The sequence below is a fragment of the Rhincodon typus genome, unplaced genomic scaffold (assembly GCF_021869965.1).
Source record: "Rhincodon typus isolate 14 unplaced genomic scaffold, sRhiTyp1.1 hic_rhity00002748, whole genome shotgun sequence".
Taxonomy (NCBI): Eukaryota; Metazoa; Chordata; class Chondrichthyes; order Orectolobiformes; family Rhincodontidae; genus Rhincodon; species Rhincodon typus.
The window spans coordinates 1-14,422 of record NW_025968386.1 but is presented as its reverse complement, the minus strand read 5'-3'; the positions used below and the strand labels follow the sequence as shown (position 1 = coordinate 14,422).

The 14,422-nt window shown below is 40.5% G+C and overlaps 1 protein-coding gene across 1 annotated transcript; it reads right to left on the bottom strand.

The window, feature by feature from the left end:
- Positions 1-3,028: 3,028 nt before the first annotated feature.
- LOC125481601 (acyl-coenzyme A thioesterase 9, mitochondrial-like) lies at positions 3,029-11,447 on the bottom strand. The gene is made up of 4 exons (XM_048593381.1): positions 11,316-11,447; positions 7,310-7,397; positions 6,058-6,208; positions 3,029-4,846 (listed from the first exon to the last, which is right to left on the bottom strand). Exons 1-4 carry the CDS (start codon positions 11,360-11,362, stop codon positions 4,788-4,790), a joined length of 345 nt encoding a protein of 114 aa, XP_048449338.1. The 5' UTR covers positions 11,363-11,447; the 3' UTR covers positions 3,029-4,787.
- Between the last annotated feature and the right edge of the window lie 2,975 nt (positions 11,448-14,422).

Genomic DNA, 14,422 nt, shown 5'->3' with positions numbered 1-14,422 from the left:
GATGTCCCATCTTCACATCGATGATGTCCCATCTTCACATCGATGATACCTTCCATCGTGTAGTCTGGCACTGTCATTGCGCCAAATTGGATAGCTTTCAAACAAATCCAGCAACTCGAGACTAGTAAGTCAGAGGCTAGGAATCCTGTGGTGAGTAACTCCTCGCCTGACTCTCTTAAGCTTGACCACCATCTACAAGGCACAAGTCAGGAGTCTGGAATACTCCCCAATTCCCCGGATGGGTGCAGCTCCAAAAACACAAGCTTGATACTATTCAAGACAAAGCAGCTCACTTGATTGGCACCACATCCACAAATGTCGACTCCATACACTCAATAGCAGCAGTGTGTACAAGATGCACTGCAACAATTCACTAATTGACAGGAACAACATCATAATTCCATACTGGAATCTGGACTTGTAACCCATCAATCTTATTAACTGTACTCATTGCATTCATGTAGTGTGACCCTGATCTCAATCTACTTTCTTCTTTGCTGCACCTCCACGTGTTAATTTGCCATTCCAATCCCAGTTTTAGTGCATCCTAATATTACTGTCTGATTTGGTCTGTTTCCCTCTCCCCTGCCAAGTAAATTTAAAGCTCCCTTCCACCCCATCCCAGTAGTAGTAACAAATTGCCTCAGAGATATCAGTCCTCCCTCTATTCGAATACAACCCATGCGGCTTGTACAGGTCCCATTTCCACTGGAGTTATTCGCAGTGTTCCAGGAATCTAAAGATCTCCCTCCTAAACCATGTTTCCAGCCACACATTCATCTTTCTGTTTCTGTATTATTTTATGGCATTGAGAGTAATCTGGAGATTAGTACTGTTCAGCTCCTGCTTGCTAATTTTCCACAAGCCCCTTAAATTCTGACTGCAGGACCATATCCCCTTTCCTACCTGTATCATTGGTACCAACATGGACCGCAATATCTGGCTGTTCACCCTCTCCCTGTGATGATCAGTGTGAGATTTATGTAAATATTTTTAGAATTTTGGTTTCAAAACACTGGCATTTGAATGTTGGTTTGTGAAGGATTTTCTTTTTAGATCTCACAGTTCTTCTGGAACAGCGGTCTAATCAGTACGTCAGAGTGGTGCCTGTGAATTTCTAGAGCAGTAGTGAAAAACTATTTATACCATGGTGGGTTACGACAGGTAGATAAACATGTCCTAGGTTTCCACTTAGAATAATCAGGGATCGATTTTATTGTAGAAAATCCAGATATTTAAGGTTTTTAGGGCAGTGCAGAAGAGACTTGACTGGAGTCAATAGCAGTTCTGGAAATGTTTAGTTTGTAAAATCTCCAAATTAGGAACATTTAGTTAGAAATCTGGAGGTTATTAAAAGCTGAGAAAACTAAAGTCCTCAATTTTGCAAGTATTCAATGTAGGAAAACTCTACATTTCACAAAAATGGGGAAGAATCAGAACTTAGAGATTTGATTTGGAAAGATTCTTTTTATTTTGAATGGTCTTCTATATCCAACTTGTTTTGTTTTTGTCTTTGTGTAATGAACTTGTCAAAGATACTCTGCAGCCTGTTGTGACTGTTTAAGTGGCTAACTGCTACATTGACTTGATAGATTTTTTTTTTTTATTTTAGCTATAGAATGCCTAGTGTGGAGAGGCTATTGGGCCCATTAAGTCTGCACCTACCCTCCAAACAGCGTCTCACCCAGATTCAGCTCCCTACCCCATCCCATTAACCCTGCATTTACCATGGCTAATCTACCTAGCCTGTACATCCTGGACACTACAGGCAATTTACCAGACCAATACGCCTAACCTGCAGATCTTTGGACTGTGGGAGGAAACTGGAGCACTTGATGAAACCTGCACAGACATGGGAGAAGATGCAAACTCCACACAGTCATGTAGGGCTGGAATTGAACCTCTGTCTCTAGTGCTGTGAGGCAGCAGTGCTAATCGCTGTGCCACGGAGCTGCCTGAGTTTTATGCAAGAGTCTGACTTTCCCAGTAGTGGCCTTTAGTTGGGATCATAATACCCTGAGGACTGTCCTGTAACCTGTTTAACCCTAGCACCAGGGGTCAACATACCATGCTGGAGTCATCTTTGTCATCACAAAGACACTTGTTTGTTATCCTAATTAATTAATCCCCAATTGGTGTTCTACTCATCTTCATTCCCTCTATAACTGGGCCACATGTATTGCCACAGGCTTGGCTCTTGATGCATTCCTCGAAAGAACTCTCATCTTCATCAGTACCCAAATCTGCCTGGTGGTCAACCATTCCCCAGCTGCCTTTCTACCCCTACCCTACAGTGTGACCATCTTTCTGAATGTTCTATCTACAGTTCTGTGCCTCATGGATGCACCAAAGTGATTCAAGCTCTGAAACCTATTGCTTGAGTTTGTCCAGCTGGTGGCACTTCTTGGACGTGTGCTTATATGGGCCTTGTGAAGTGTCCATGACTCCCCACATCATAGGATGGGCATTCTGCTTGTCCAAACTGCCCTGCCATAGGTTAATCTTGGTTTTGTACTATTTACTACAAATGTATTTTTCTTGCACTAGATAGTTTTAAGCACCGATGTTTTTCAAAAATTACTGATTTTGAGACTCTTCCCCGACACACTTCTTCTGCAGGCTTTTTGTGTCATCCACAAACTTGGCAACATTGCATTCATTTTCCTCATCCAAATCATTACTATAAATGGTAGATAATTGTGGTCCCAGCACTGATCCCTGTAGCACACCCCTAACTTGCAATGTCCAATCTTGTACCGGTGACGTCTGCAAGCACAGTTCAGTGAGAAGTTATCAAGTCACAGTGAATGCTCAAATTGTTAGTTGGAATAAGAAATCCCAATGTGGATGTATTATTGCAGTTTGAGAGCTTATGCTGTGTGACATGGGGCCACCCCTGTAATTATGCTGCATTATCAAATAACTATTTATTAATCTCATGTAATTTCAAAGTAAAATAAAAGATAAAAAGATATTTTTAAAACCTGCAATGCAACAAATTACTCAAATCAGACTTTATACACATCACTTCTCCATGATTTAAAAAAAAACACCTTTATTCATTCAACCTCCATGCACAACTGATAAATCATCATCCCTTGTCTGGCATTATTCAGAAACTATTACAGTCTTTCCAGCTTTACTATTAAAGAAAACTAAAACATGCCTCTGATAAGACATACATCAATCAGTCATGTTTTTGTGTCTTAATATGGCATGTAGAACTGTGAAAATACAACAGAATAATTCACACTTGCTCGTCTGTTCACAGAACAAGATATAGAAAACGTAATCCTGTTGACGGCTCTAAAATAAGGTGCTTTTCCAGAGGCAGTGCACACTTCATTGCTGTCTGACCTTAAAAGAACATTTTCTACTGTACTGGTAGTGACTCCAGATGTTTCAATTTGAAATGTCAGTTTCGTGTTCTGCAATCATTAAGTTCAAAGAGCCCAAAATGTTTTTAGTGGCAGACCCTTGTAGCTTTTATTTAATCCATCCAATTAGATTCTAATCCAGATTTCCAGAGATTGAAAAAAAAGTCCATCTTTCTTTTTTCAGATAAATATCTACTCATCTATTCAGGAAGATAATTTGTGAAAACTGACAGAATCATGAAAGCTTCCACTAAGTCATTCAGGAGCAACTATTCATGGAAAGTACAGCTTTGTAAGGCAATTAGTAGGCTATGAAAACCTTTCACTGCATGTGTCTGTACTATTAAAATGAACATATGCCTGAATTATCCACCCCAAATATGTTTACAGTGATCCTCTTTAGCTGAATGTCACAATCAAAAACACAATATTTTGGTATTTTTCATGAAGGCATTATAGGCAGTTGTTTCAAATCATTAAAACGCATAACCTTGAATATCCCACAGCATGGATATGGAGATGACCCATTCCTTTTAAAAAAAAAGGTTCTGTGACACCATACAAATATAAGTGGATATAAACCGTATACCTGTGCAAGGAAACCTGCCCCCCGCGCATAACAGCACTGTGTAAGCTTGGTAGCAAATCAAGTATATAGCGCAAATATATTTGGATGTATATATGAAAGAGCAAAGAAACCCCTGTAAACATGGTTCACTTTCAATGCGCTTTGGGTAAACAGAAAGCAAAATACTTGTAACATATCTGGTACATGCTTTGATTTTAAAATTAAAAAAAAAAGCAACATCTTGACATTTTGCCGGTGTACATTTAACAGGTATTTAAATGATATTAGTGTACTATTTAATGTGGTTTCCTTTCTACCCAGTAGAGATACCACATGTGGGAAAGCTCCTCTTCATATCTAGTGCTGGCTGTCTCAGCCAATTGCACCCTAGATGAATAAACACAGCTATGGAACTAAAAGGACTGAAGCATTACTGTAGCTGATAAAGGTGCATGTGTTTTTACTGTGGTCCGCTGTCTGCTTATGGTTAATGCGTGTTAAAATAGAAAATGAATCTCACACTAGTTCTTGTGCACTGTAATCACCAATGGTCAGTTCTACGTTTCAGCGACACTATAATGGCAATTTGTTATGTAGCTTAGCAGTTAAATACATGTTTCTCCTGTACTGTATACCGCAAACTTCTTAAGCAATGGCATACTATTAAAATTAGTGAAGCAACTGCAAGATATTTAAATATAGTTAGAAAAGTATAAAAGCAGTTTTTAAACAAAAAAATGACCTAATATGCAAAAACAAATACATATCTTTAATCCTGCATTTTAGACTGATATTATTAATATTCAGACTGTCTATTTGGACAGAGGCTGGTTTGCCAGACTTCAGTTTTTGATGACTCGTGCTTTAAAGTGTCGTTTTCCATCCAAGTAAAGCATAGATTCTGTAAGTAGAAACCAGAAGATCAAACTGATGTATATATTTGTAATCACAGATGCTGACAATCTCCAGTAGCACATTTTTTTAAAAACAGAGAAGTTACAGCTGGGGGAACTATTCTGTTAATTTCAGGATGACAACTCTTAAGATCAGCCTTTAGTAATTTGTGAATAATCTCACCACGTCTTCCTTTTCTAATCAGCGCAGCGTTCTGAATGCAGTTGATGGGTTTGGTAACCAGTGCTGCCCTTGGCTGAACAATCTGGTGTGCATGGTAACAACGTGGAGATGTCTGTAAGGAAACTCCTAGGCTGTGTTCATTAAAACTGCAAGCATTGAATCAGTATGGAGGCATTCCTGAAGTCTGTATCCTGTACTGTATATATGTGTTGCCTTTCTCATTCCAGACCAAGAAATCCTGCAGTTTAATGAGAACATCGTCCTGCATTGTGTTGGTTTAAGTTCAGACACGCTAGGACAACCTTTGGTGTGCTCTTTGTTTTTGAGGATGTGGAGCTGATTAGTTGAAGGGTAGATTTTGCACTGAGCTGCAGGTACCTTGCTTGGACTTTGGTTTCCCCAGAAAGCCCATCATCTATCTCTGCCTTACTGCCTAGTAGTAGTGGTAGAATTCAGGACATCCAGTTTCCTGTTCTGTAAGCATTCGTGGTGCACTCAGGCCCACAGATCCAACTCAGAGATCATACAACTTGCAGCCACACTGTTGAATCTGAAGTGTTTGAGCAACTACAAATTTAGGGATGGGGAATAAATATGGTTTTTCTTATTTCATCCAGAAAAATACATGAGTACATAATGACCATGAAGTCCTCCTACACCGTTTCATGTGTGAAGGAGACTAATTTATTCATTACACCCGAGTTAAGCTTTCTCGCCCGAACGCAGAAAACCAACAATTTAATTCCGTGTGTAGTACTACTTGCATTTTCTGTCAATATTGGATTGATGCAAATGCAGCAGATTAGATCCTTAAGCTCTCTTCACTTAGAGAGGATATATTGATGCCAATGCAATTATACAGAGTGAGTAGTAAAACTAAAAAGCTAAGTAACCAACTTAATTAACAGGAAACCTCATTTAGCAACTGCCTCTAATTGTTCAAAATTACAAGAATATGATCTCTCAGCTACATATATTGCAACCAACGTGAACAAAGTTGTTTTGAAACCAGACACTGGGTCAGAAATATATTACCTCCGTAAGTCTTAGGGATGACCTGCTTCACTTGTGTCTCACAACCAAAGGTGAAATGGAAGATATTGGTGGTGCTGTGCTCTTGTGTGAGCGGGTCTACAACTTCACTGTGCACTCTGACCTGGATGTACTTGTCTTCAGTATAACAAACCTATGGAGCGAGGAAATGACATTATTAGAGAGCAACAAAACAGTTGGCTTTAATAGGCTTTAACACCCTTTTTGGTTAATAAATATTTTTTAAGATTGCTCTAATAGGCAATTACAAGATCTCAGCAAAATTGTAAAGGTTAACAAACTGACAAGCAAGCACGTTTCATTACAGAAAGGGCCGATTGGATCTAATTTGAGAAAATTGTTCTATTACGAAATGGATACTGAGGGGATGACTTTATCAATCCGCACTTTGGGAAAATAGTCCCTGCCTATTCAGCCTCTCTCTATAGCTCAAACCCTCCAACCCTGGCAACATTCTTGTAAATCTTTTCTGAACCCTCTCCAAGTTTCACAGCATCTTTCCTATAGCAGGGAGACCAGAACTGAATGCAGTATTCCAAAAGTAGCCTAACCAATGTTCTGTACAGCCGCAACATGACCTCGCAACTCTTTAAATATACACATTACAATAAAGACAGTTGTGTATCTGGGCACAAGTTAAGCAATTTGGATGAAAACTGTGCCACATTACCTTGGCATGTCACGCAGTAAGAGAGAAAACTCAGTAAGATGAGTCCTTTCCACCCGTAGGTCACATACTCTGATCACTTCTTGAGCATGTCGCTTAAAGGTATGGTGCAACCTAACTGAGACCAGCAATTTCTCTAAGCTGTGCTGACATCATGCCCTGCATTGACTTCAGATTTTGGAAGTTGCTGCTGCACACTAATCTCGGAGATCCATGCAGAAGATAAGAAAATTACAGAGAATGTAGGTTGAGACATAACACAACAGTTAAGGTGTTTAAGTTTACCTTTCCAATTAAGGCAAGAAAGTATAACAGTTAATCAAATCTAGTCTTTGACAGTTATTTGGCTAGGTTTAATTGCTCACTGCTGAGTAGATCCAGGGTTCAGTTCTGGAAAGTATATCAAATTGGCAGATGGCTAGAAAGTACATTGATATGGGAGGACAGGCACCTAATGAGATGGACTAGAACCCACCAGAGGGTTTTTCTGACTGTATCAAATGAAATGGAGTGTATAACTAGATTAGACAAACACTGACACCTCATTATTGGAAGCACTGACATTACCTGTGATGAAAGGTACAGCAGGGAGCCAATCTCAACTGGTTTCTGAAACAAGATGTCATCGACAGCGATTGCATGAGGCCGCGAATTCCTGAAAACAAACAAAAATTTGCAAATGGTGCCAGTTGGAAATGCAGGACATTAGCAATGATGCATTCATTAATTCAGGAAAAGACAATATTAACCCCACTTTCCCTAGCCCTAGCTTCTCCACTGCCACATGTTATCTGTCGTCAAGGACAAAAACTATCCCAATGTCTTGAACAAGATCACTCTGAACCTGCTCTTGGAGAAATACATCTGTGATGCCACTGAAGTAGCACTCTGAAACATCAGCCATCGAGAAGGCTGCTTTAGTTATCCTGACACCAGTAGACAGCCCTTTCTCACGTAGCATTGTACGTTTGCTCATGTGTTTGTGGGCTTATATAACCCAAGGTGTGAAGTGTGTGCATAAAGACTTTTTTTGGGAGGTATGGTGGCTTGGTGCTTGGTACTACTGCCTCAAAGCACCAGGGACCTGGGTTTGATTCCAGCCTTGGGTGACTAACTGTGTGGAGTTTGCACATTGTTGCCATGTCTGCGTGTTTCTGCCGGATGCTCCAGATTCGTCCCAGTCCAAAGATGTACAGGCTAGGTGGATTGGCCATGCTAAATTGTCTGTAGTGTCTACCTCGGGTGAAGGTGTTAAATTGGGGAAAAGGCAAACTGCAACAATATTAGGCCGGAATTGGAGGTTGATTGGAGGTGGCTGATTGAAGGTAAATCCACATCGGACATGTGGGAATATTTCAAATGGTAGTTGCTGAGAGTTCAGGAGCGGTACATTTGTGTGAGAATGAAGGATAGGTGTGGCAAGTTAGGTGACCAGGGATGTTAATGAGCCGATACAGTGTAGAGCCGGAGGAACACGACAGGTCAGGCAGCATCAGAGGAGCAGGAAAATTAACGTTTCAGGTCAGGACCCTTCATCAATGACCTTGGTCAAAAAGAAAAAGGAAGCATACGTAAGATCTAGGAGAATGGGAACTGTTGAAGCCCTTGAAGTATATAAGCAAAGTAGGAAAGAATTTAAACAAGGAATTAGAAGGGCTAAAATGGGTCATGAAAAATCATTAGCAAACCAGATTAAGGAGAATCCCAAGGCTTTTTATACATATATATAAACCAAGAGGATAGCCAGGGAAAGGGTTGGCCCACTCATGTGTTACGGACCAGACCAGACCTCCTCAAAATATCTTAAGGTACCTAGGCCCTAACATTTTCTTATTTTAAAGGTAAATGTGAAGTGGCTGTTCCAAATGTGAGGCAACTGGTCAAACCACTCAACGTTAAGCAAAACACAATTTATTTAAACACTAAAGTTAAAATACAAACAAAAGAAAGAGGAATTTAGAATAACTTAACTATTGGAAAACTTAACCAAATACCAGATACAGTAACTTTACTAATTAACTGTTCCAATATAGTAACATCCCATAAACACACCCCTTGGCAAAAAGGTAAATTCAAACAGAGATTCTTACAGGCAGCATTCCAATCCAGGAGGGAACAAGACAGATTTCAGAGAAGGTCAGTAAGGAATCATTTACTGAAGCTTGCACCCCTTCTACTACAGCTTAAAAAAAATTAGAAAGCTTGAACTGTGAAAACTGACTGCTCCCCTTCCATTGTACGACTGTTTTTAAAAAAAAACCCTAAAGGCCTCTTACATTATTGACTTAGGCTGATTCCCGAGCCACTTCAGCACCTCTGCCTTTACAACCGCTCTTCAAAAAAAAAAACCAGGACAAAATAATCTTTTTAAAGTGACAGCATTGTCACACAAGGACAAAGGAGGGCATCTATGTATGGAGCCAGAAGAGGTAAGTGAGGTCCTACATGAATACTTTGTGTCGGTATTCACCAAAGAGAAGGAATTGATGGAGGATGATCTTGGGGAAGGGAGTGTCAAACTTCTAAGCCAAGTTGCTATTAAAAAGGAAGAGGTGTTGTGCATCTTTAAAAAGTATTAAGGCAGTTAAGTCCCTGGGTCCTGATGGGATCTATCCCAGAATATTGAGGGAGACAAGAGAACAAATTGCTGCAGCATTTTCAGACATCTTTGTATCCTCTTTGGCCACAGGTGAGGTCCCAGAGGACTAGAAAATAGCCTACATTATCTCATTATTTAAGAAGGGCAGCAGGGATAATCTAGGAATTTACAGGCCTGTGAGCCTCACGTTGCGGGTAGGGAAATTATTGAAAAAGATTCTTAGAAACAAAATCTATATGCATTTAGAAGCAAATGGACATATTAGCGATTGACAGCATGATTTGATGTGGAGGAGGTAGTGCTTCATTAACTTGATCAAATTTTTTGAGGAGGTGGCAAAGATGATTGATGAGGGAAAAGCAGCTGATGTTGTCTACACGGACTTCAATAAAGCCTTTGACAAGGTCCCTCATGGCAGACTGATACAAAAGGTGAAGTCACATGGTATCAGGGTGAGCTGGCAAGACGGATACAGTGATGGTTTAGTCATAGGAGACAGAAGGTAGCAGTGGAAGGATACTTTTCAGAATGGAGGGCTGTGACTAGTGGTATTTCACAGGGATTAGTGTTGGAACCTGTGCTGTTTGTGGTCTACATAAATGATTTGGAGGAAAACATGGCTGGTCTAATTAGTAAGTTTGCAGACAATACAAAGATTGGAGGAGTTGCAGATAGTGAGGAGGATTGTCAGAGGATAAAGCAGGATATAGATCAGTTGGAGACATGGGCAGAAAAATGACAGATGGAGTTTAATCCGGGCGAATGTGAAGTGATGCACTGTGGAAGGTCAAGTACAGGTGGAAATTATACAGTGAATGACTGAACCCTGAGGAGTATTGATATGCAGAGGGATCTGGGTGTGCAGGTCAACAGATCACTGAAGGTGGCAGCGCAGGTAGATAAGGTGCCAAAAAAAGGTTTGTGGCATGCTTGCCTTCATTGGGAGGGGCATTGAGTATAAGGTTAGGCAGGTTATGCTGCAGCTTTCTAGAACTTTAGTTAGGCCACACTTGGAACATTGCGTACAGTTCTGATCACTACACTACCAGAAGGATGTGGATGCTTTGGAGAGGGTACAGAAAAGGATTACCAGGATGTTGCCTGGTATGGGGAATTTTAGCTATGAAGTAAGGTTGGATAGACTAGGTTTGTTTTCACTGGAACGCAGGAGGTTGAGGGGCGACCTGATAGAAGTTAATAAGATTGTGAACAGCATGGATAGAGTGGAAAGTATGAGGCTTTTTCCCAGGGTGGAGGGGTCAATTACTAGGAGATGCAGGGTCAAGATGTTGGGGGGAATTTAAAAGAGACGCGCGAGGCAAGTTTTTTCACACAAAGGGGTGGTGAGTGCCTAGAATGCGATGCCGACGAGGTGGTGTAAGCAGACACAATAGCAGTATTCAGGAAGCACCTGGACAAATACATGAATAGGAAGGGAATAAAGGGATTCGGATCCTGTAAGTGAAGGCAGTTTTAGTATGGAAGGGCAAAATGTGTCAGCACAGGCTTGGAGGGCTGAATGGCCTGTTCCTGTGCTGTATTGTTCTTTGTTCTTTATCTTGGGATGTGCAGACTAGGTGGATTAGCCATGGTACATGAAGGGTTACGGAGATGGGTAGGTGGCTGGGTCTGGGTGCCACCTACCTTTGGAGGATCAGCACTGAGTCGTTGGGTCAAATGGCCTCTATGGTTCTATGAAAGACTATTGGACAATACAGGACCACAATTAAATGCATGGATGAAAACAAATGTGACAATCCTAGAAAAATTCATATCAATGACCATATTTGATTGTCTCATGAATGCTTGAAAGCAGGGTTTTGGAGAAACAGCAAGTAAAATTGAAAAAAAAACATAGTATCAACAACAGAAGGCAGAAACTGCTAAAGTCTACAGTACATCAGAGTAAAAGAAAAGGTGTAATGAACTCCTGATACTTTCAATTCAAATATACACAAAATACAAGGCTCTTACCCATAGAGGCATGCATTTGCCCAAGCCAACTCAAAGGCTTTCCTCATCAGAAACCCACCAAAGATTTTGTTGAAAATATTACGTTCCTGAATTTTAAAAAAGAGAGATAAATTAGAATACTGTTTACTGAGATGGTGCATGAATACTTCAATCATAGATCTTATATCTTTAATACACAATATAAAGGGCACACCTCAATTTTCATTGAGCAGAAAGGAAATTTAATCAAAACCAATTTTGATGACTTAAGAACTCAAGGCAAACATACATTGAAGATCTAGTCCTTCTAGAATACTGCCACGACATTGTTCAAGAAGTCACTTTGTTGGTGATGGATACTGCGGGATCACAACTCCAGGTAAAAAATTCGGGAAAATCTTCAGGTGGTCTTCCACAGACAATGAAAATGTTCTTTAATTTGTTCTTGGAGTAGGTAAAACAATTTGCATGGTTATAGTGAAAGGGCAGGGAGTGGGACTACCTGTTGTAGAAAGCCTGCATGAGCTCAACAAGCCAAAAGGCCTCCTTACATACAAACATATGAATTTTAGAGGTCGTTCAGCCCCTTTAGCCTAGTCCACAATTTGATCAAATCATGGCTGAACTGTTTATGGACTCAACTCCGTTTGCTTGCTAACCCCCCACCTGCCTAGTATCCTTTGACTCCCTTGTTAGTTAAGAATCTACCCACCTACACCTTAAAAACATTCAATGACCCTAACTTCAGTGCTCTACAAAGAGCAAAATGCTTCTCATCTCCATTGTTGATCACAGAATCCTTACAGTGTGGAAACAGGCCCTTTGGTCCAACAAGTCCACACTGACCCTCAGAGCATCCCACCCAGGCTCATCCCCCTATTACCCACCTAATCTACACATCCCTGAACATTATGAGCAATTTAGCATGGCCACATCTTTGCACTGTGGGAGGAAACCCACTCAGACACAGGGAGAATGTGCAAACTTCACACAGACAGTCGCCCGAGGGTGGAATTGAACCTGGATCCCTGGTGCTGTGAAGCAGCAGTGCTAACCACTGAGCCCCCCCTTTTTTTTTTAAGGAAGGCTAATCATATATCCACCCATCTCTCTCTCTCTCAAGTTGAAGCGAAATTCGATGATACTGTGATCACTGCTACCTTTGGATGCTTTCACTCTGAGGTTCATTAATTAATTTTTTCTCATTCCACATTAACAGATATTCTGCTCAGAGTGTGCTGTTCATTTCCAATTTATAAACTGTCTCTTGTTCTTGTCTCTCTCTCAAGGGGAAACATGCTTTCAGCATTCACCCTGTCAAGTCCCATTGGGATCAAACTTCAATAGATACAGGCCCAGTTCATCCTTGTAAGATAGCCCCACATTCCAGAATGAAACTTCTCTGATTTGCTTCTCATGCAATTGTGTTGTTTCTTCAACAAAAACAGAAATTGCTGGAAAATCTCAGCAGATCTGGCAGCATCTATGGACAGAAATCAGAGGTGACATTTGGGGTTGAGTGACCCTTCCTCAGAACATTAACAGAAACGTTAACACTGATTTCTATCCACAGATGCTGCCAAATCTGCTGAGCTTTTCCAGCAATTTCTGTTTGTGTTTTTGATTTACAGCGGTTCTTTCATTTTTTTTATTTTGTGTTTTTTTTTGGCTGTGAAATGTGTTGGAACATCCCAAAGTAATGTAGATACATTCTTCTTTCTTCATACTTATATATCATTTTACAGACATTATACTAGCACTGAATGCCCTATAGAGAAGCAACAAACTAGGTGCCAAACATAAGAGATGATCTCAGAAAAAAGCATGATAATCCATCAAGGGGCAAGTTAAGGACAATTCTTATTCAGACATGCAAGAAATGCCTTGGATTATATGTGAATTTTATTTTAAATAAAGCCAAATTTTAGGGCAAGAAGATATAAATTAAATTTGAAGAAAATATTTTGAACAATTTCTAAGCTAAATGTGCAATAAAATGCAGAACAATTCCTCAAAGTGGTACAGGCAAGACGTAAGGGAATTCAAAACCAGACCAGGAGCTATAACAGAACTGACACAGGATAGAAAGCTTTGTTGAGGCAATGATCCGGACTCGCAAATCTCTTTGGACCTCCACAATTTCTAGCTTTTCACCATTTAGAAAGTAACCTGTTCTTTCCTTTATGGGTCTGAAGTGGATAACCTCAAACTTGCCTACATTTTCACACTTACATAAAATCCTTTTCCTACATCTGCCTATTCATTAAGCCATTCAATATTTCTTTACAACAGTTGGCATGGTGGCTCTGTAGTTAGCGCTGCTGCCTCACAGGGCGAGGGACCCGGGTTCAATTCCACCCTTGGGCGACTGTCTGTGTGGAGTTTGCACATTCTCTCCGTGTCTGCATGTGTTTCCTCCCATGGTCTAAAGATGTGAAGGCTAGGTGGATTGGCCATGCTAAACTGCCCGTAGTGTTCAGGAATGTGCAGATTAGGTGGGTTACAGGGGGATGGGTCTGGGTGGGATGCTCGGAGGGTTGGTGTGGACTTGTTGGGCCAGAGGAGCTGTTTCCACACTGTCGGGATTCTATGAAATTACACTTCCTTACATGCAAATTTGGACTACGTAATAAAACAAGTCCTCAAATACCTTCAACTGAAGACTATTGCCACTACTAAATCAGATAACTGTCAGCTACTGAAAACCTGTTAATTTTTATAATTATGTACGCTGTCACTTGAGTTCTTGAGATACAGAGATACACTGTTAGAATTGACAACAGTCTTGATGTTGCACTCACATTCACTGCCCATGAATCTATGTAATGTATAAGGTGAAATAATGCATCGCCGGCTGAATTTCAGCAAGAGAAATGAAGGAGGAAAACCAGGGAGAGGAATTGCAAGGTAAGGATTCAATATGTGCCGAAAAAGAGGGACATGCTGTTAAAACTTTTCTTTTCGCACTCATCAGGACTGTTGCAAGAAATAAACAACAGTTTATACTGAATATGACACAGATACTGACTAGTTGCTTAGTCGACTCTGGTTGGTCAAGGCATTGCTGTGGTGATTGTATCACAGGAGAGGGTGCAGAGGAGATTTACCAGGAAGTTGCCTGGACTGAA